At 35.1% G+C, this 24354-nt stretch overlaps 2 protein-coding genes across 9 annotated transcripts in view; one reads left to right on the forward strand and one right to left on the reverse strand.

Moving 5' to 3' along the window:
* Nucleotides 1-11472, reverse strand: part of LOC124305429 (putative phosphatidate phosphatase) — a 41008-nt gene extending 29536 nt beyond the window's left edge. For all 4 annotated transcript variants that reach the window (XM_046764865.1, XM_046764866.1, XM_046764868.1 and 1 more), the window contains exon 1: nucleotides 10910-11472. In XM_046764865.1, the coding sequence (XP_046620821.1) occupies nucleotides 10910-10973 (64 nt within the window). In that variant the 5' untranslated portion in view covers nucleotides 10974-11472. The remainder of the gene's footprint in view (nucleotides 1-10909) is intronic.
* Nucleotides 1-24354, forward strand: part of LOC124305422 (E3 ubiquitin-protein ligase COP1-like) — a 61444-nt gene that overhangs the window by 24356 nt on the left and 12734 nt on the right. Inside the window, exon 2 of one of the 5 annotated variants that reach the window (XM_046764843.1) lies at nucleotides 3586-3786. The exons of 3 other annotated variants lie outside the window; for them this stretch is intronic. The gene's annotated coding sequence lies outside the window, so the exon portion shown is untranslated. The remainder of the gene's footprint in view (nucleotides 1-3585; nucleotides 3787-24354) is intronic. One more of the 5 variants, XM_046764844.1, reaches the window with a different exon arrangement.

Here is a 24354-nt window from a genome sequence, read left to right on the forward strand (position 1 = left end):
TCAACTTATATGTATATGTATAAACAGCCAGTCGGGGTTTTAGGCCTGAAATTTTCAAGTGGGCAAGTCTAAATATCCCAGATTATTATCACGGCGAAATTGAACGATCATCACGGTAAAAACTCTCTTTCAAGGCAATTCCCACAGATTAGGGATAAATAAGAATGGGAGAAATAACTTCGAGATTTGAATGACGCGATAATTTTTTTAGTCGATTTAATTTAAATTCATTCGTGCAATAGAACCTGATTTTTTCTAACTCACACAAATTTTTTTAACTCAATTTAATTCGTCAATTTCATTCAAGTTCAAGCGAGTATCAAAAAATTTCAATTCGTTCTTTTGTGTTTCCTGCTAATTGAAATTAATTTGTTTTGTTTTTTTTTCTTTTTTATTTCAATTTGATTTTTGTTGTCTCTGTAAAAAGACAATTCTGGCACGAGTTGAAACTAATTCAAATCAACTCGATTTAATCTTTCACAATTCAGTTATTTCTCACTTAATTCTCATTATTTCAGTTAATCTTCAATAATTCAGTTAATTCACAAACACGCTGCTGAGGCATCAATTCAGTGAGTCATTTAACCCTAGAGTTACGAATACGTTGGATTTGGTGAAGTTGAATTAACGAAACATTGAAAGTACAACAGTGAGATATGGAAATTATCATAACAACGTTACTGTGATACAATATGATTAAGAACTTCTAAACATTAAAGTATCAGTTTTTCTATTCTTCTTTTAGTTTAAATATGTAATTTACCGTTTCACACTGATATTTTCACCTGAATTTCTGCACGGATTAAAAAAAAAAAACTTCAATCAACTCGATGATCTGCATACGTATGTACGTTTATTTGAAGTGTGATGAATATATATATATATATATATATATGTATACACATACAATGTATACATGTATACACGACTGTTTAACGCGATGTTATAAGATCAAACGGCGTGCCGCCCACCCGCATAGAATACACCGTGTGAAGACGGGTGAAGAACGGTGATATTGTTAGGTTTCGTACCGTTGTTACAATTCTGCTTCCAGATAAGATAATAATAATTGAGCCATTGATGTCTTTTTTTTTTTGTTTCGGCACATTCGAATTTATTCATCAACTTCAAAATGAAACCTGTCTAGAAATAACTAGGTGAAAAATAAAAGGTTTTAGAAATTTTCTCGGAATTTTCAGACCGTTTAAACAATGCTCCGGTTGATCCATAAAATTGCGTTATAAAAAAAAAAAAAAAAAAGAGATGTCAAAAAAAAAAAAACGGCCCATCATGAGTCCGGCCTTGAAATGTTTGAAAAAAAAAAACAATGTCCTTATCAAAATTACTCTCAGTATTTGTAAATAATTAACCAGTTGAATAAAAAATCAGAGTACTGTTTCAGAATTTGTTGTAATAGAAGAAAATATTTTATTTTTTTGAAGATAATCAAAAATGGTGAGGGTCAATCGTTTGTAGGGTTCGCACGGAATTCCCCATATAATTAGACACTTGAGACTAGTTGTGTAATACCAGAGCCCTAATACTGTGGCGAGAGTGAGAGAGAGTCGAGTCGAGACGGAATCGTGGTAACGGTTTGACACTTTTACGGGGCACTCAGCATTAATAGCTAGCGGTTCTCTAGCACGGGTAAACACGAAAGAGACTGTAATATAAACTGGGAAAAAAATTATGGTATGGTTAGCAATCTGCAACGTCGTCTTCCACTTTCTTGAAACGAATTCACAGTTCGGCCGATCCAAAATATCCCATTTTTTCAAAGCTCTTACGGTCTAGACGGCGTTTTTAATAGCTCCTTCGGACCGTCTATGCGGAGAAATATTTTTCGAATTTCATAACGAGGGAAAAGTCAGGTAAATATATCTGAAAAACTCGCGCGCGAATGATGGAGGAAAATTATTTATTCGAATACGATTAAATTTTTGAAATACACAAATCGAGTGAATTTTGTAAACAATTCTCTTTCGTTGTTCCCGAAATTTTGTATCCAGGATTTAAATAAATTTTGTACATCACATTTTTACAAAAAATTAAAAAAGAAATGAAACGATCGACAATTTTGTGCACAGAAATTACCAAATTTTTTAATACGTACGGTATTTAATGAACCATTTGATTTCTCGGGTTATTTATATTTCACTTTAATACTTAACGCTCGACCAATGAATTTAGAAAAGAAAAAAGGGAACTTTAGTAATTCACTGTCGATATAAACATGTTTAAGACTCGGAGAAATTAATTATCGAACGATTTAATTAGCGTCCGTGTAAATTCCGGAACAACAGTAACACGTTTTGTAGTAGTGTTTAAATTTCCCATTCAACGCGTCGTTTTTTCTCCTTTGTATTCACCTGCAGCATTTCAACATCCGGTTCTCGACTCGACTACGCTACGGATCGTGTAAACGCATTTTTAAGAGCAGCGGCTTATTTGTTATACGAATCGAGAATACGATTTAGAAAAAGAGCGTCTCGCGTGCAGGTTACAATGCGTAAAAGAATTGTAACCGGAAACTTTCGACAGACCCGATAAATGTCCCCACAGGAAGGAGGCTTTTCCTTATTTATAACGGTAATCTTTGAACAAATTACAAGCTTCTGCTGCTGCTACTATGCACCCGATTTGGATTAGCTGCATATCTTATACTCTTCGTTAAGTGGGAATAAAGTAGGACCAAAGTCTAAATAAAGTGTAAAAAAATAAAAGAAACTCGTTATTCAAGACGGAATATATCGCGTCTAGTGCATAGAGTTAATAGTAATTAGTGTTCAGATTTTAAAAAATGAACAGAAGATAGCTCGGTATCTAAAAACGATGTATCGGAATCGCTCTTATGGCGTAATTTAGGTCAATAAAAGATAGTGGACTTGAGTTATTTTCACCGATTATAAACGGAATTATTCTTTAGAATTCAGGATTTTCAAGGAGGGTGACAAAATGGTAAAAATTCAGAAACAATACGCGTGTAATTTTTTTTTTAAACTGGGTATAAAAATCGGAAACAAATACAAATAGCTTCGAATTTATAAAAAAAAAAAAAAAAAAAAAAATAAAAAATCTATGGTAGATTCGTTTGATTTTACTCCACGACGTTTCATTTCGTTCGGAATACTGCAATTTTCAACAATCACTGAAACCGAGACTGAAACGTTGTAAAATCGAATATTTAACGACGCAAAGACGATGAAAAAAAGGAAAAAAAAAAAAAATACTCATTACAGTAAATTGCTAGAAAATAGTCTCCTGAATAAAATGAGCCATATACCGAGTAAAGCGAAGTCGAACAAATTGACAGAATCTTTCATAATTCCGGTGTTTAAAAATTTTTTTTTTTCTCACTTACTTTGCTTAATTTAATACTATAATTAGTTTAAAGAATTTCTGTACTTCATTTGCTATTCACAGTATTTGTCCAACATTGCCATGGACGTGATAAATTATTATTGTTATTATAATAATTACTATTATTATTATTCATAGAAACGCGATGCAACATTGCTTGTTCGTTATCACCGTGCAACGAAAAGGCCACGTGCATGAAATTCTTTCTCCATACTTGCATAATAGGGCGATGACTACAAGTAGGTACAACAATAGCCAACTTTGTCTGGCACGGGGTTTGTACAGATCCAAGATCCAAGATGGAGCGTTATTACAATAACAGGGGAGGAGCAAAGGAGAATAAGAATTATACGAACAAGAAACAAGAGGGGAACATCGAGTAAGCACAGAGCGCCGCCTTGTCTAGCCGAAATAGTGAAGTTGCTGGTGAGGATCTTGCTCTAGTTTACACGTTACGTTCAGATTATGACGCGATTTTGTTGCCATTCACGTCTTATCTGCTGCTTCTACCAGCTGTTTTATTAAGAGGACGTTACGGTAACTCTTTACCGACCGAGTGAAATTTATCACTTATGTTGACAATCGCAAAAAATTTAGTGCCGATAGCGGCTTTCGTTAGAAAAGAAACATTCGAAAAATTTTTGGTGTTTCGTGCGAGAATAACGCCAGGAAATTTATATCTTTTTTTTTTTTTTGCGCAAGTGAAAACACGTGATATTTCACTCGGTCGGTAAAGACGGACTGTGGCATCCTCTTAATGATACAATATTGTACAATATCGATGGAATATACGTATAATGTGGCACAATCGTCGCTTTGTTTTATTTTTTACGCATCTACTTTGTTAATCTTCGCATTATGTTGTTCGCTGTACATCTTTCTCCGTTTTCTTCTAATTTTATTCTTCTTCTTTTCACCTTCCGCGTACGTCGACCCCCCGTTTCGCACTTCGTACTTCCCCGCAAGTTCCAAGTTTTGTTGCCCTGTGACCACGGATCGCGTTCGTAAGTCAGCCGCCGATATGACGCGGCTCGCTAATTGTTACTGCCATCGGTAGAGAATATGCCCGAGTTACACAATGAAATCAATCATTATAATAGTTAAAGTGGTCGTTATTTCCTAATCTCAATTATGACTAAACCAAAAGACAAAACAAAAGACGATTCATCTAACAACAGAAAATTTCAATACAGCCAATTGAATATTGACTGTATCCACCTTATCGCTCGGCTTGCATCTTATCTGCTTTGGAATAAGTGATTTTCTTTTCTTTTCTCTTCTTTTCTCTTCGCTTATCAGGCTTGTACACAAATTTATTACATTTGTTCAGATTAAATGTTTCATAGAAGTATCAAAGAATTCGGGGACGGTACCTCGACTTTTTCTTTCCAGATTTTTGTACGATGTAACAGCGTGCGATACATACCGGGACAATCTCTTGAAACTTGAAAATCAACCGCGCATGCGCCAAATAATTCAATCTCATTGGTCGGCGAAATCTTCCCGCAGCGATATTCTTGTCTGCGATGCAGGCGAGCCAACGTACGCAAAATGTCTACCTTTGAATTTTCAAAGAGCATTAGCATTAAATTCCGACCGTTCTTTGAAGAATCAACTTTCCGACCCGATAACAAATGCTTCCCAAACCTTTCCGAGTCACCGCCTCAATTATTTGATATTCTAACCTCGAAAATTCGTATCAACTACGTCGCCGGCAGAAATAGTTTGACAGCTGAAACTCGGGTTGGCCAGCCTGCACGAACAGCTGATAAAACTCGCGCATGCGCGGTTGATTTTCAAGTCTCAAGAGATTGTCCCCGGTATGTAAAAAGCAAATACGTAAACTAGAGTTTTTGTTAGTTTGATGAAAAATGTTAAATTAATTCGATGAAAGAGCTCTAAAACCAATTCACTCTGGATAGGCATGAATTTTTCTCCTGCAAAAACATATTCAATGAACTGATACATCTTTACGCAAAAATGACGAATGTTGATTGGTTAAACAACTGAGATCGGGCAGAATTAAATGAAATTTGAAAAAGTTGAATGATCTCAAGTTACAATAAAGATATTATGCAGACATGTAATAGTTCAGTGAATCTGCATGAAAAAAATGATTTTGTTCGATTGCAGTTGAAACGCATCCTGGAAAAAGTTTATATTTAAAAAAATTTCGACAGGCCATTCGGGCTAGACTTTTTGATTTGTTTAAAATCCCGCGTATTTTCTTCTTCCTAGCTAATTAAACGTTTAGTATCATCGACAAACAAACAGTTAATTTAGGTTATAGAATAAATATCTGAGGCGAGTGTGATAATAGAAACAAGACAAACGTTTCAAACTTGTCGTAAGTAAATAACAGAGCGTTTCTTTTTTCTCTGGTTATCGCAATGTTCATTGCATCTAACGGTGTCTCATTGTCAGAAAAACGAGAAGCACTGTAATATTTTCGCGATTTTTAAATTCAGCCCAATTTCCTTTAACAAAGTTTTCAGAATTTTTCTAGCGAAACTTGAATTTAAAAACTATCACTGATCTCGTCGATTTGCATAGGACAAATAAAGGATATTTGAAGATAAGCAAAAAAATTACAAAGCTTATCGCGCACAGAATTAATGCCAATTTCTCTTCAAATTTCTGATAATTTACAGTAAAACTTAATGATAAAATTAAATCTATTTTCATGGAACAAATAAAGAGAATTAATAACAAATTAGAGAGCTATTGTTGTTTTATTTTGTTACAAAATCAGGACAAGACAATGAGTTTTACGCACGACTAGCTTGCTTAGTGTGTCCCGCTTTGCATGCTTGTATAGTTTATTCCCAACTAGGCCATCGTCCGTCAGTTATTGTTATTATTATTGTTTTTATTGTTATTAATTTGGTTGTTGTTGTTGTTGTTGTTATTGTTATTATTATAAAACGAGGCATAATTCTCCCTTCGATCACATCACGCAAGTGTGTGGTATCCGCAAAATCTATTCACCCATTTATTACAATCTGAGAGCGAAGGGAAAGGGAACGGGAAGAGAAGAGATGGGAAATAAAGTGGAAATAAGGGGAGAGAACCGTACGTAACCAGATACGATTATTGCGTCGTCGGGTATGTAAAAGGGAAAGAAGAAAAAAAAGTGAATAAAAAAATAAACCAGTATTTAGTGCGAATGAACTGGCTTACTATGTACAAGAATTTATTTGCTAAATACATGACCATTATTACAATTGTGCAAATGTCTGATCCTTGCGATTTAGCTGATTATGATAAAATTAATTTCAATTCAGAAATGAGAAGACAAAACCTGACCGATCAGTTTCGAACAAGGAAATTAATCGATTCTATACAGGATGCGAGCACGTGTATGTATATTAGAATGATTCATTTTTTAACTTTTTTTTTTTTTTCAACTTTTTAAGATGCTGTTAGAAAAATTTGTGACAAATACCGAACAAAAGACAAGAAAAGAAAAGAAAAAAAAAATATCGTGAAAACTGGAGGAAGTAGGAAAATATTTAGAGGTCGCTGCCATTTATCGTAATATATTTTATTTATTTCTACGTATACACCTTACAGACTTGTACATATGCATTCGTTTTTTTTTCTGTATGTTGGTCCGATTAATTGTTCACCAATCAACGGCAAACTGCGTCAAACAATTCCGCGGTTGGCTGTTCTCGTCTTTTAACCGAAAGATTAAATCGTCTCGGTGAAATTTTTGCCAACTGTTCTCGTTACCGAAAGAAAAGTATTACGCATAACCTGGATTTCCATATTTCGTTTTCAGTACTCATTTTTATGAACGGTGATATAATAAAGTCCGTAAGGTGTACACATAAAAATAAATAAACAATATTACAATAACCGGTAGCGACCTCTAAATAATTTCCTACCTCCTCCAGATCTTGCGACAATTTATTTATTTTTTTTTCTTTTTCGGTAACTGTCATAAATTTATCGAATAACAACTTGAAAGAAATTTCTTATTTTTTTTTTCCAAAGTTGAGAAATGAATCAACCTAACGCGTATGTAATTATTAAACACACACAATGAGTCTCAATTTTCCAAGGTATCTCGATCGGGTGTTGAAATAGAATTTTAATCTGTACAAGTATTAGCAGTTTAAGCTCCGGCAAACGTGAGCTCAGATTGCAAAGAAGAAAATATTTACAATGAGCTACGTAAACGGCATGACGTGTAAAGTTTATTCACGTGTGTCATCCAGTATTACATCCTCTCAGTTGCCAAATCGACCGAATCCTTGTCTCTCTCTCTCACGATTTGCATTGAACGTATAACAAAACGTATGCTTAGCTATAAATATTTTGCGCTCGTGAAAATCTTACACCTTGTGCTAAATCTAAACGTGTCTGTGAAGTAATGTATCAGGTATACTTGTCACGGAAATTTTCGCATGCAGATGTGAAATTCAATATTAAAATATCACACGTCACGATTAGCACTGATTGTTTTTATTTATTTATTTTTTTTTTTGAAGAAGAAGAAGATGAAACATTCAGTTTCATGCATCATTATGTACATAATAGACTGGTTGAAAAAAATGGACGATTTTTTTCCAATGTCAGATGTTTAATAGTTGTAGGATGAAGAAATAAGACCTTGATATTAATATTCAGTGGATACTGGACGCAATTTTTCAGTTTCCAATTCAATTAACGCGAAAAAAGTATTTTAGTTATTTTGGAATTTTGTAGCTCAGTAACGAGGCAATGTACCCAAATTTGCGATACATATTTTTGCAGGGAATTTAATGCTCTACAAAAAAGGTCTGACAATTTTTCGATAACTAAACTCTTTCAAAAGTTATTCAAGATTAGAGTCGAAATCGTGTGGAAATTCACCTTTTTCGAAATTTCGCGCGAAAATGATATACTTATCGTAAAATATTGTGGTTCATTTTTTATTTTTTTATTTTATACAAAGCATTTCAGTCGCTATAAAATCATGTCATTCAATTAATTTTCAACCAAAGTAAATTCATTTTTTTTCCAAGAAAAGGTGCCTTTAAAGTTATATTACATATATTACATATTATTACTTGTAACAGTTACAAAATAAATTTGCTTAACTTGAATATTAAGCGAATGACATGATTTTATAGCGGTTGTTATGTTTGACAAAAAAAAAAAAATGAAAAAAAGTCAGTATTTCGTGATAAATCTGGCTGTTAATATCGAACAAAATCGAATTCTTACATAATTTTAACGTTAACCTTGAATAACTTTTGAAACAGTTCACTTATCAAAAAATTATAAGAGACCTTTTTTGTAGAGCATTAAATTCCCTACAAAAACATGCATCGGTTAGAAATAAGTAAAATTAATTTCGCGTGTTAATTAAATGGAAAATGAAAACTGGCGTTCAGAAACCACTAAATATTTATACATCAAAGGCTCAAGTCGTAACAGGCGTTCTATTTCTTTTTCCTACGACTGTCAAACGTGTGACGTTGTAAAAAGAAAAAAAAAAAGTCGATTTTTTTTGGACCACCCTAGTATTCGTTCGTTAAGAAATTTTTTCTTTCAATTGCAAATCCAATTCTCTTTTATTTACCGTGTCTTCTCTCAATCCTTATACAAATTAGTCTCCGTGAGAAGTCATTTTGAAAAAAATATCAAAAACTCAGTATAACAAATCGATTTTTCGATCGCTTTTTCTTTCGATACAACTACGCCGAAATTTGACAATGTCATTATTGATCAACAGATATTAAATGATAATTGATCGAACTCAAGATCGTGATCTGCATAGTCGAGCGGCTAGTTGTAAAAAAAAAAAAAAAAAAAAAAACCGAAACCAGGTTGACGAAAACAAATTTATCGATACGACTTAATTGAATTAAAAAAACAAAAAATAAATAAAAATAAAAATCTTTCATCGAATTGACCATGCACTATGTATAGTTCAGTTTCTCAAAGATCATTAAGAAGCGCACGAGACAATTCCAGGATTATGCAGGTAGGATATCCCTTCGCTGAACCATCAAATGATTCATACCAATCGGTGTCACAATCGATATTTATCATAATCTCTTCACTCGTCTACGTTGAGTTTCTTATCAACCTTGTCGTTTTATCGATGCATAAACTCGTCCTTAGTCACCTGCATTACTGCAATTTATCAAAACTCAGAATTCCCGAATGAAGAAAGTCACGATTTTGTTTTATTTATTGTAGTTATTATTATTCGTTTTTTCTTATTTCCTTTTTTTTTTTTTTTTATTGATATTTTGTTTTACCAATCAATGATTAAATCTTAGGCCTGCGATTTTACTCAACGTACACGTAAGTTACAGACACGTGAGCTTTGTGAATACGGTAATTATTCGTTTTCAAATTAATGTTTGGCTTCTTAACCCGTTCGAAATGGAAAGTTAGTTTTAATCAAGCCCCAATCCTGCCTATACAAAAATCAATGAATAATATATCGCGTAATTAAATCCCATCAAATTTTTCTTATTGTAATTGCGTGTAACGATGTTAATTGATAATCAGAAGGAGAAACATTCGTTTGGCGTGATTTCATTGCACGATTTTACGGAAAAATTGAATTTTAATTGATTCGCAGAAACTTTATTTTTGTCGACGAAAATTGTTACATCAATTTGACGGACTGTTAAATAATTTCTTCCAATCGATAAGAGTTTTATCGATTTTATAAAATTGTATCGTTAAATTTGTCATCATACATATATCTATAATTTAGTTTAGTTTTTTTTTTTTCTCAACAATTTCTTTCATTTCATCAAATCACTATAAAAACACTTCTTCAGTTTGATAAAATAACTCACTACACAAATTCATATAATTCATAATCAATTGAATCTAATTGAGCTTCAAATTAATAAAGTTTTTTCAAACCTAATAAAATTAAAGTATTTATTCGTATTAAATTAATTCGTATTGATTAATCCTAGTTTTCCCTGTATTTGAATTTATAAAAAGCATTCTTTTTTTCGCGCCTGCGCATTGCAAAAAAAAATTTAATCGTTTATACAAGGACGAGAGTCAAGTGTCTCTTCAATTCGATATGAGCTTTCTTTCAGTTTTATAGGTATGCGCACGGAATGAATGAAAAAACCACTACGCTAACTACTTAGATTCTGCAGTGTTGTTAGGATATGTATGTCGCCTAGTTCGCGAAGTAGGCTATAGATATACGCCTGTACTATAAAAACTAAATGACCGGAAGAGCGCGGTAAGCTGTCAAGCTGACAGCTGCTGGCTGATCACGGTCACTTTTCGCGTCTAAATCTCTTTCTCTCTTCCTCCTTATCCCGTTTTTTTTTTCTTCAATTCTTTAATTCGTAATCAATTTTATCAATCAATCAACGAATCAATCATATAGTAAAAAATCATCGACTATACCTAATTCGTTTATCTTATGACCGACTTTCGCGATCGGTTAACTTTACAGATCATCCGCGTTAATTAACATTATTCGCACATACATTTGTTAGGTGGTGAGAAAAAAAAAAAAAAACAACAAAACAAAAAAGGTAGATAATTTATTACCAAATTTGGAACTCACCGACGAAAAGGCAGAGAAAATCGATGACCATCTTCTTCAGAATCTGCATAGAATCGCGGTCCATGTTTGGTCCCCCTTTTTTGTCTCTTGCTTCTACCGATTCTTACTCACTGATTGAATTTCTTTCAAAGTATAAATTGTACGACGAATTACATTGAATCTTTCACCCGCGTATTTACATATACAAAATGTACTGTCCTCTAGGTACGTAATTCAAAAAATTAAGTTTGAACAACAGTTACATCAACGATCGGTTTATCCCACGATTGTTGACAATTCTTATTCGAACAGATCCTAGATACTTTTTTTTTCTATCTATCTGTAAAATGTATTCCCCAAGATTATCGTATCGTAATTAAAACATTCCTGTCTTATTTATCTCATCATGTCGTTTTGTTTCGTGTAATTTTTCTGCCCTATTTTCAACTAACTCAGCCCCCCGATTCTTCGAGTAATTGTGGCTTGCAATTAAGTAAAGACAGGTGCGCGTATTTTACGACGCGAGACTCTGACGCGCGGATCGGATCGCCCGATGTTGCCTCTTACGAAGCTGACGTTCTACTGAACTCAGCTGCGCGCGCACCGCTGACAAAAGAGCGTCGACTCTCCCACCCTCGCTCTCCCATCTCCTTCTCTCTCTCTCTACTTCGCCGCTCTCACTCTCACTCGACTCGCTCGTCGTATCTCACTGATACTTGCGCGCATCGATAATGATTATGTTCACGATCTCTGCAATAGGTACTGGGTGAATAAAAAATATCATATATATCGAATTATAAATATTATGTAATCGAATATGTGGGGCATTCCGTGTCAAATCTACCAATGATTTTCCCTCACTATTTTTCACTCTCGTCACAATTTTTTATACGATTTTCCCCGTATCATAAATGCACTCCTGAATTTTTTCAAATTTTTTTATCTAATATCACGAATTTTCTACGATCATTCAATTCCATCTAAAAAACAGCATTTGTTAAAATCTTTATTCTGATCATTTTTACAGTTGTCCCATAATGGGGTAATTTTTTTTCTGTACTTTTTTTTTTTTTAGCTTCTTAAACATTCCGTAGATTTGCAAGATTTTTTGAATAGTTACCAAAATTCTGTAAGGAAGAAAAGAATTCTAAAAATTGTGTACAAAATTTTTCATAATTTTTCCGATAATTTACATTTGCAAGTTACTGTATTGTAAGATTAATGTTAGAATCACCTATAAATGTAGTTCTGATTGTTATAACCAGACTAGGTAGATACTCGTACCAAAATTCTTTTCCATCGTAACAATATTTATATTATTTATTGTAACGATACTAATTTTGCTGTAATTTTCTACCAATTCTCAGTGCAAATAAATGAAATCTCACTACAGGAATGTGAGCTGAATAAATTTTTTTTTTTCATTCTTGATCACACCGGAGATAAAAACTTTTAATGCAAATTTCATCACCTGCAGCGAGACTCTTGTGCTTTGCAGGATATCGCGATAGAGCACGCATTTTTTTCCTCAGGTATTTCAAGCATGATTTGTCTGAGGTAGTCAGAAGCTCTTCCTGCATACAGGACATCAAACTACGATTAATCGTCATTTAATAGAAATTCTGGAGTGGTCGAATCATTTTCGAGGAATTCGACGTTGGATGGTAAAAGACCTGCTGAATCATGGGGAAAATTCATAACTCAAGGTTGTTGAAATTTATTTGGATGTTGCAAAAACGACTTTCACTTTGTTATGAATTTCATATACATTTGGTTTACTCATTGTCAGTTCCAGTGAATATTTAGAACTTTTATCTTTTCGATACTGCCGAATGACGGCGATTTCCTCCGAAATTTTGTGATACATAATTCGCAGTCTAAGGATTCGAATTCGGAACTAATGTTACGGTCAGAATTACACTGATTCTTCTATGAACGATTTTTCCAACGAATTTTCATTCCTGAAGTAATAAAATTCATCCTGGAAATGATTATCAAGTTTTTCCATCGTGACAAACGCGAAAATTATTATGTGAAAATTTTTGATATAATTTATAACTTGGTATATTAATACATACATAATTTGGTCAAATAGCGTATTGAGAAGATATATTTGAATATTAAAAAACAACTAATCTTTGTAGAAATTTGTTTTTCAAATTTTTTTTGTCTGACTAAATTTCGAGAATTATCTCATTCATTGGCTTGAATTCTAATCTTATCAATATTTTAATCAAAACATGGACAATTTGCTTTCCGCGATAGGAAATTAGTATTCAAATTCTCACGGGTGATAATTTTTCGACCAAATGTGAAATCCCTTCGTTCAATGTACGCAAATTTGTTTATTCCGATGAGGTCAGAGAATGCTGTGGTTATAGAAATACGATATTACATTGCGAGTGAAAATATTAGCGACAATGATAACGTCTTCAAAGAGAATTACAACAGAAAGAAAATAAAGCGAAGCTTATATACGACGCTAATTGCTGTAATAGTTGTATCCGACGATCTGTCAAATTCCTACGAATTTATGAGGGTAAATACTCTGCTTGCTCGGGATCTTTGAACTCTACCGACTTGCTGTGGGAGTTGATATAATCAGATATTTCTTCGCTAATTAACTTGTTTATACATTTCTGTAGTTACTGGAACAAAAGTTTGAATGGAAATCGGATTTTTTACCAAGTTACAATAACGCGATTGAGAAAAAAAATTTTAATTTCCTGGGCCTAAAGAAGGAAAAAATATATTTGTGATATTTTTTGTTGCATAACGCTTCGGCGTTTAAATATTAGTTTTTCAAAGTTCGACAAAAAATAAAAAAAGTTAATGCAAATGAAATCCTAATTTTGCCAATTCTTATACGGTATTTCGTCATTGTCGAAATATGAAACCGAAAACGCTGAAAAACCAAGTTTAACTCATTATTTCAGGGTAGCCATAAGTGCAAAAATTAGAGATTTTTAGGCGATTCCAAGAAGCTCATTTATTTTTTTATTGCCGAAATTTTGTGAAATTAAATCAAACTTTTGACGATTTTCGAACGTCATTTCGTTTCAGTCTAAAGAAAAGCATTCCAAAAAAAAATTATTCTGTTACCGCATAATATACAATTTGATTGAATCTGTAAAACATTCGTCAATATTTCTCGATGCAAATTCAATTGAACACAAAAAATGTAGTGACAAAAAATTGCAGAAAAACATAATTATGACCACAAGATCTTGTTGAATATTTCGACAGGTTTGTATTTGAGTAAATCAATTTTCTGGCTTCAGATTCAGAAGCTGTGACCACTGGGCGAATCCTAACCAAACCTGACTTAACCCAAGCATTTTGTCGACAAAAGAGACAAGAATGGGGCGTCTTTCTTCCCCTAGTAGATCACCCTATGGCCTCCATGCAGTTTCGGGATCTAGCTTCCAAGTTTAACGCCTTTTGAATGGAGCATTTTTTCAACGACTCCTTTGGCGGCCCGCGGCAAGAAGGCGATCCCGTCGTCGGGTTGGTCCTTTTTTCATTCGGGATCCCTTTTCCCAGTTTTTATGCCGATGTTATACCCTTACCGTTCGCACAAACGAATGTAAAATCCGGAGTATTGTTGAAATTTTATTTCTGCATGCCTGGTTTTTGATCAATTGAAAACGACAAAACTCGGGGCAATTTATTTCGTCATTTTACCGTCGACACGGAACGTCTTAAGAATGACAGAATGGATGTAATCTCAAAAAAAGAAAGAAAAAAGAAAAACCAGATTTAGAGATTCGGGAATCTGTGAATTAATACTACTATGAAATCACAAATGGTAAACCATATTTTCTCCAATTTGTTTGTTTTCTTTTTGCACTTTTTTACCATTTTTTAATATATCTACGAAGCGTATTTTTGGAGAAAAATTAGATAATCCTTTCAGTCACACATTTTTCCACTAATATTTTGGCCTGAATTTTGTTTATCAATCGTTTTTGGGGTCGCCGATCGAGGAATCTGAAGTCGGATTTTGATAATTTCTAAATCCAAGATGGCGGATTCAATATGGTGTATTTAAAAACGTCGAAACTATGAAAATTCGATGATTCTGGTGGAAAATTAGCTTGTTCTATGTTTTAATAGCCATACGAAGTGACAAAGATCATTCGAAGTTGACTGAAAGAGTTGAGTGATCGAAGATAATTCCTTGGTTGCAGGTTTTTCTGTCACTTTCTTCTGCTTTTTTGCTTTCCTCATGTCCGCGTCCCCGTATATCCACCTGCAATATACACGCCGTGATGCGAAGGGATGTAAATTTTCAGGAACAAGGTACGCGATACACGTACACTTGGCGACAATGAATCTAAGACGGCTAATTTTTTACACCAAACAGTTATGTTGGCAACACAGAGAAACCTACAGCGCCACAGTCGGCTCAGCGCGAAACAAACTTAATCTCAATAAACAAAACATAACCCATGAGCGTCGAATCTATCCTAAGAATTGACGTGTCAATCCAACAAGTCATTATCCCCGCGGTATTCCAAGGTTAGATTCCACGGTCATGGGTCATGTTATGTTTATTGAGATTGAGTTTGGTTCGCGTTCGGCCGGCTGTGGCGCTGTAGGTTTCTCTGTGTTGCCAACATAACTGTCTGGTGTAAAAAATTAGCCGTCTCAGATTCATTGTCCCTAAGTGTACCTACGTATAGGTGTATGGCATAGAAGTTGGAACGCTGAATTTGCATACAAACGGAAAAGGCGGCCCAGCGCGTGCTGCAGGGAGGAGAGAAACGTTTATCTTTCGATCGATGCCACGCGGTACGAGCGATTCGAGATAAAGGTTTAATAATAAGAAAAATGGGAAGAGAATAAGAAAGAGGCTGCGTCACACCGACGGCGATCGCTTGTTCGATTAAACCGAGGAGAGATCATGGCGAAGGATATTTTATACCATATACAGTATTTATTATTATTATACACCCACGCATCGAAGAGTTTTTTTTCGGTATGTGAAGTACACGCCTCTTCGAATTTTCGATTTTCACGCCGTCACGATTATGTTTATAACCGTATAATTCGATCACACCGCATAATACGAAATTTTTGGATATCCTCGAACGACTTTTTGCCAGCGATGGGCACTAAGCTGAAATTAATCGATGCATCGATTATTCGAGTCCAAAAAAGTTATCGAACACGACTCGATTGAATCGGTGCATTTGAAACCAAAATTTCGTAAATTTCATTATGTAATTTAAGACTTGAGCGGTTACGTTTTAACATGTTTATAACATGTTTTGAAACATTTTCCGGGACAAATTGCTGGTTTTTTGGGCAAGATGGACAGTAAAAAGGAATAAATTTATGGTTTTGCTTCTTTTTGTAGCAGACTTTGCATTGTCTTCGCGATTGGCGTCCATTCTCATTAACCGGAGTTCTTTCAGGCAAATGTCTAAGCGGATTTGCAGAATCTGTTTCAGGACGTTCCGCGATTCGTCTCTCCACTTGGCTCAAAAGAATCTTTGTAACATTATGCCGGTAATCGTCATAAGATATCTTTTTCTTCTTGGTGGAATATTTGTTGTAGAGATAATAGCCGTTTAGAAGCATGATCGATATAATGTGATTTCCGATCTTTTTGTACCACCTACCGGTTCTTTTCTCGCACATATAATAGGCGAGCATTTCGTTTTGCCAATCGGCTGCTGCCATGATTTCGTTGTATTTTAAGATAGGTTTCGGGGTTCTAGTGCCATCTTGTTTGACTCTCGCTTTCATCATTTGACCTTTGAACTCGGTGGAATTGAATAAAACCTCTTTTTTGTCATGCCACTTTACAATCGCAATTCCTGGACTGTTATATTTTACTACAGCTTCACCTTTTGCAAGCTTTTTACAAGTTACTTCAGGTGGATTTCCGCTACTGTTCCATTTCAGGGTTCCAGTAACGTATATTCGATTCTGATAGAGCTCTTCGCACGGAGCAATACTTTTGTAACAATCGGTCATGTACAAAGAATGTCCCGTATCGATGTAATCATTCGTAAGGTAAAATACAAGGTTCGATATGCGTTTTGACTTTATCATGTCTTCGTTACACACTCTTATTTTCACAATGACACTCTTAGGCTCTCCCAATGTGTATACTTTCATATTGAAACTGTGCTCTTGAGTTTCAAATGACCGCCAGCAAGACTGATGTTTGCCTTTCGGCAGCACGAACGATTCATTCAAGGTTTGTTCTTTGTGTGGGTAGTAAATATCACCGATTCTTTGGTCGAAATATTCTTGAAACCATCTGATTTTTGACAAACGGTCCCATTTTTGAGGGTAATTAGAAAACTGTAAGCACTTCAAGATCATCATGAAGCGACTTTTGCTCATATATTCTTTGAAACAAGGGAAATTGTACAAAAGTTCGGTTTTCCAATAATTTTCCAATCGGTTTACCCGAATATGGTTCATGTGGATCCACAAGGCTAGAAAAGTTTTCAATATTTTAAGTGTCAGAGGCTTCCACTTGGATATTCTTGTTTTCTTATTCTTTTTCCGATAGCTTAATATCAATTTTCTCACGTATAGGTTTGTTTCAGCCACTATAGTTTGAAGCAGGTCCTTTATAAGAAATAGGTGGAAAAAGTCTATTGGTTCATCGGACGATAACTTCACTTTAAGTCCAGGGTATTTCCAAAACTTATATTTTCTTAGGTTAGGTTCCCACGTGTCGTTCCACCTTCGGGCCTCTCTACTTTTTATAGTACCAATATCCTCCTCGTCCTCTTAAACTCTTTGCATCATCTTCGTAGCTTGAACCCCTTATTTCCTCTTCGTCACTCGAACTAGTTTCATCGGAATCGAACTCACTTCCGCCATCTTGAAACGGTTCCGCCTCATTGTCAGAGAAGCCTAAAAGTCCTTTCGTTTCGTTCTCAGATGGAATTTCCTTCTCACAATCCGCAAACCATATTTTAGGCTGGGATGGCTCCGAAAATTCCACCCCCGGCCTCTTAGCATAAGAATGCTCTTCTAAAAATGAAACCATAATAGCGAATCCAGTGTTGAGACCACGGTCCTACATACAGGTCTTGCAACGAACGTGGTGGGGGGTTGTCAGTTCACGTCCGAAACAAAAGTACAACTTACGGGCACAAGAGCGGCGCTACGAGTTATTCATAAGCTTATTATTATTATTTGGCGGAACCCTAACCAATCTTTTTGATACTCATACACAGATAACCTTACGTTGCAATGTCACTCATATGTCTATGAATAACTGACAGCGCCGCGTAGAGGCCAGTAGTAGCAAAAAAAATGTGGACAACAACGCGGCTACCCCCACCACTCAAATTTCAGTTGCTTCAAAGACCTGTACGTAAGACCGTGGTTGAGACGATAAGTGTTTGTTGACGAGTTAGCAGAATCCGGCGGAGCGCAGAGTTCCGATCGTAAACGTCGAGGCAAGACTGTTTGGCGCAGTGAAAGCGTAGCTTTTGACCCAATTGCCAAGTCATCTGGCCATCTGGCGGCGAACCGCCGAAACTCACCAGTCGAGTCGCTCGCTGTCACTGAACGCTTTCAAACGGTAAGGAGTTTCCCACGTGGAATCGACCGGGTCAAAATCCCGAAGTCCGAAAGTGTCAAGGCGTTATAACGGCGTCAAGTGTGCCCGTGTCATAAGTGGCAAAGAATCTGGAAATGGCGTCGTAAAGTAATTCAATGTTTTTGGTGTCTCAGGTAAATATTTACTTTTGAAAGCATGGGTTTTTTTTTTAAGTATTTTTGGAGGTGAAGGAATCCGACGATGACTATAAAAAGTTGTTTGTTACGCGCATTCTTACAGTTTTGAGCTCTCGAAGTTGACGAATTGGCGTCATAAAACAAACTATCGTCTTTTTTCTTCGGGATGAGTTGTTACTTCGAAAAACATTGAGTAATATTTGAGTCCAAATACCCGATTTCAAGAATAAATGTGGTTTGTTATACGGTATAACTATAGATTGTACTAGAAAAATTACCATGTTAGGTACAAAAAAGTTTCCGTTTTAAGTGAATTTTGAAGTTGCTGTATGAGAAAAGAAAAATATCGAAACCCATGCGGAATTGATACAAAATTAAAAGAGAAAACAGTTTGTTAGATTTTTCGAAATTACAGATATTTTGCTGCATAAAATTTCAGACGGTATTCCTTAGCGTGAACAACCATAATTACATAACTTATGATTTTGCAAAATTTAGTTCTATAACTATGATTTTTTTCTCTATCTCAATTTTTTGCTAAATTTGTAAATATATCATAATATGTATAATGAAAATCTACTGTATTATGAATCAATGTTCATATTTCGGAGCTATTTCGCATGAATCAACGACAATACGACGTGATATCACAGTTCTTGTATAAAAATTCATAGCTTCGAAACTTCATCCGGCCTCATAATGAAATTTACGCGCGTAATTTTTCCACGCTAAGGTTGCAGTATCCTCTGAAATTTTTAATTGCACATTGTCATTTTTGTGGTTTCTAAGTTACAAAATAAATTTTTATTGATAGTTTCCATTTTATTGTACTTGGCGCGAGGTTTTTGCTCCGGAGATGCCTCTGTGGAGTTTCACTACTTTTTGTATTCCAATAACTTTGACATGCTGAGAAGTGTTTGAGAACCAAATCATGGTTACTCTAAGTTGATTTCATGACAACATTCGGTTTGTTCGGGTAAACTTATCACTGTTTCTATATAGATCGGTGTGTCTTCTGCATACAACGATAAACGGTGAATTTATTTCTATCTGTATTGTATTTAATTTTCCATTTATACTACTTGCCGCGAGACACTTTCGTGCCTCTTGATTTCTGTATTTACGATTTCGCTTGTTGAATGCGTACCCAACTGTCGATATTACCAACAATTGCATATAAATTCAGATCCCGTGAGTGTAAAAATAACCATATTACGGAAAAAAAGGCCATGTTGCGATCCACTTTGATAAATATCTACTATCGATTTTGTTTGGTTTTTTCGTTCTTATTACGTGAATCGGCATGTCTCATACCTGAGATTCTTCGATCTGATAAAAACCTATTAAACTTCCCATCGCTGAGAAGAAGTTTATTGCAATCGACCGCTAATTGCGCTTCTTATACACCGAAACGACCGTACGTTATGCGGCTTTGATTCTCCGTTCGGCATCCGCAATCTTTTTATTCTACTTTTGAATACCGATGAGAACAAATTTTCAGATTATCCGCTAACTGCATGTATTGTAAAATATTTCACAAGAATTTCCACCAACGATTATATCGCCAACTTAGAAATTGACTCGGTTCGAAGTGCCCACTCAGCATACTTTAGTTACTAATGGCTTATGGATGATAATTCGCTTGTGGGTACGTTAATGTGTAATTGAAAATACCGCGATTTGCGCGGGCTGCTAATAATCGTTATGATAATTTATGCATGCTCACAATCAGTTCGCTATTCTCTGAAAAAAATTTATATGTATGATATATACGTAACTCTGTCTTTTATATTTTGTTTTTCTTTTCTTTTAAATTTTTCTCTTCATTTCTGAGAATGAACCTGCGCTTGATTTGAAAATTGTAGAAAATTCTGATTCTTTTGTTTGCCATGTGAGAATTGGTCAATTTTTAATACAGAATATAATTGGTAACAGGTTTAAAAAAAAAAAATAAAATAGAATATGACACAATATTAAACTTTGAATACGTGATAGTAATTGGTTTAACTACAGACAAATGTAAAATACAAATATCAATAATATTTTTCATCGAAAGAAATTCTATGCTCTATACAATTGTATAAAATTAACTCTCGTTCGCAAGTAAATAAAGTTAAAGTGAATAAAAATATGAATAATGATGGATCAAAATAATAACGAATTTCATATTGTCAAAATACTTTCAAGTGCTACTGTACATTCCTGTTGCATTTAGATGGGTAGATAAAATGTCCGATTTATTTTAATATTATAGGAACAAAATTGAATTTTTTATGATTGAAAATATGCGGATTTGAAAATGACCCCGTTCGATGTGTAATTTCTTGATATTGTTTGCCAAAATTGACATTTCTCTTCTTCAATTTCATCATGTATCTTCCGATAATTCATTCTTTGAAATAACTTTGGTGCACATAGATGAGAAAGAAAATTTCAACTCATTCACACGACATTTGCGTAGGTTTTGAGTGAAATCAAGCTTCTCGTATAAAGTTTGTCATTGTGAGCGACAAGTGCGGTGACTATTACGTCAGATTCATGTTTCAACCGGTTGCATTTTTGGCGATGCAAATAGAAGATGAGATCATTCACGGACGAAAGCTGTGTGCAGAAACGAGCAATCTAGAAAAACTTTTTAGAAATAAAAATTTCGTTGTTTCTCGCGTTCCTGAATTTTTCATAATAAATGTTTATCTTTTTTTTAATCCAAAACGCGAGTGAAATTCAAGACGGGCTAAATTGTAACGCGTATATTTACGCGTTACGATAAATAAATTTATTGCGCGTATATCGACGAAAGGAATTTCCAACAAGAAAACGTGAGATCTTCGACGCAGCTTGTTTTATAATACTCACCATTAAAACGGACCCCATGATCCGAGTATTTTTATCCCCGCAAGTTACACGGGATGCAGGAAGAAGCGCTCGAAGCTTTTCACAGCTCTTGTACGTTATACGATGAAAATACGGTGATAAAAATTTGATCTAAATCTATCTGGCAGGAATTCAGACGCCAAGCTTGGATTTCAGGATGTTAAAACAACGCCGCTCGTGCAGCCAGTCAAAACATATTCGCCGTAGGTGGGAAGTGGTTAAAAAAAAGTTATATAACATTAACGTAGGAAAAATAAAATGAGACGGCGATTTATATTGCCGTTATTTTTTCCCTTCGAATGATACTCGACCCTAATAAATTTTATGGTGTAGCTAGGCGGTCACGAATTTTATAATTTTTTTTTTTTTTTTTTCTAATACCTATTTCTACAACACTTAACTGTATCATAGAAGACGTCGCGCACTTTCCAACACTTATTATGTATATAAATTTCGACGGTGTTTGGTGGGAGCCTCCAACAGCTGGGCAAATAATTAATAGCCACATTCGGGCTGTTATTCAATCCAATAATACACCTTGAGTTATACCGTTGTGACGTTTACACGCGCATCCCACAATGCATCTACAACAAACATCAAGCGCGACTTCAAGTAAGCATTACTCGACGTTTCGTACCCCTGCACATATAAATACAATGACTTCAGATATTATAGCCCGGCGCATAATAGAAATAAAAATTGTTTCTGAAACGAGGCAAGTAAGAGGCACCGTTTTTTATCCGATTTTTCCCATTAACTCCGTTCAAAGAGTCGCTGCACAAGGTGAAAGGTCACCCATTCCTCTGGCATCCTTGCTGTGGACCTATGTTCCGCTCCCAGCATTTGTGTGTATAATTCAATTTTTTTTTTTTTAATCGACTTGAAGTAAAAAAACTGGTAGCAGACGCTCGCAGCGGTTCGCTTTATAATCTTCAATGTCCGTTTTTTTCCACTACAATTTACGATGGTTAACTGTGTCGTTCTGTACGCTTCAGTTCTGACGTAAAAATACGGAATTAAAAATCATTTAAACGCCCGCGGAAATGCAGTGCAAATAAGTCGGGGATTCGCATATGTCTGATGGTTTGTGCTCGGCTCGTTAGGTGGCGCTCTGCGCGGTGAGCAGTGACGTCAGAAGTGTCGTGGCCAATAGCAGAAGTCACGCCACTTCGCGGGAAGTACAAACAATGAAAATAAACTCATCACATCCCGATCCAGAGCTATAAATTTAAGGAAATCGTAAACCTAGCAATTGGAAATCGAATCGTTAATTTGAGGAACTTGAATAGATGGTTGGAATATTCTGAATTAATTAAGTGATTTTCTATGGGATTTTCAATTAGTCTATCAAATCCGGAAATCACTGATGTGAAATCGCCTTGAATGGTTAGCAATCATTGGAATTCATCACAAATCAATTGGTACACTGGAAATGATAGGAAACCACACAGGGTGGAAATCAATGTTAATAAATTGGAATCATTCATTTGATTTCATCGTCATCAAAATTTTGATATTAACTTCGTGCATCTATACGTCGACACTCGTTTACTACACGATGACAAAAAAAAAAAAAAAAGTTACAGGAAAAATAGCACAGTTAAATGGAAAATACCTCATAGATTCTCTTTTTTCCGCGATATGTTGCAGTGCATCTAACTTGTTACAAACGTGAGAGTACCAAAGTATTCGAATTGCGTCGCGGAGGTAAAAGAACGTAAAAACGTCGACATGAAAGAGATGCGAACCCCGTTCGGTGTCCATTAATTACCGGCGCACGAGTAAACTACAAAGTGTTTTCCGAAGAGGAAATGGTCTCATTGCTTCCACAATTTCTAGCTACCGCTCTAGGACGCGTATAAGTATGTATCTATGCATTATGCGGCTCGTCGGAGAGTTATTATTCAAATTAAAAACTCCACGCCTCGTTTCACGCGTCGTTGTTATGCGGCGGGAATTAACGATACCGATTACGTTTCGTTATAGACTACCGACCTAAATCTTCGCCGAAAAAAATCTCTCATTACTATCGTAATGTCTGTCGTTAGAAGGAAAATTTTTTAACATATTTAACGCGGTGAAAAATGAACAAGGTTCGTACGCAAGTGAAAAATCTGGAAATCCGGGAAAATTCGGGGAATTTTTTACAGCAGGGAAAAGTCAGGGAATATCGATAATTACATTGAAATTTTGAGTATGCCTAGAAGAAATAGATTCGTTCTTATACAATGTGCTATCGATCTTGAGAGAAAAAAAAAAAATTGCACTCGAAACATATATGTTACTTAATACCAAACCTTCTTACGTTTTTTTCTTACGGAAAATCGTAGGCTGTTGTTTGTAAATTGATAGTTAGACAGTAATAACTTAGTTACTAGGTAATATCGAAGGTTTATTAATGTGTAAAAAAAATTGCCAATCACAAGCGTCATATTTCTTGAAAGTTTATCGGAAAAATTCATATTCAAAAAAGCTTACGAAACCCGATTAGAAATAAAACGACAAAACTACAGTCTTCTTCGCTCTTTACGCTCAGGTATTTCTTTTTGTTCCATCTTCTTCCTTTGTTCACTCTTGAACTTCATCTCGACAATCTCTATATATCTCAGACCTGCGTGGAATAGACCGAGAACGTTTTTTTTTTTTTTCTACTCTTTTCTCTTTTACGAATAGTTGCTTTGCGGAGGGTCTCGACAATTAATGAGTACAAGGGGAATTTGTATAAGAATTCCTCGTTGAGATCGTGCCCAATAGATTAAACCAAAGTTTCTCTCTTCGGGTTTACCACCGATCGGGTTCTCCGTCTGACATCTTTCCTTGTGTCACCCCGACTGCAACACATTCCGCGATATTTCAACCCCTGTAGGAGATTCTAAACG

The sequence above is a fragment of the Neodiprion virginianus genome, chromosome 5 (assembly GCF_021901495.1).
Source record: "Neodiprion virginianus isolate iyNeoVirg1 chromosome 5, iyNeoVirg1.1, whole genome shotgun sequence".
Classification (NCBI taxonomy): Eukaryota; Metazoa; Arthropoda; class Insecta; order Hymenoptera; family Diprionidae; genus Neodiprion; species Neodiprion virginianus.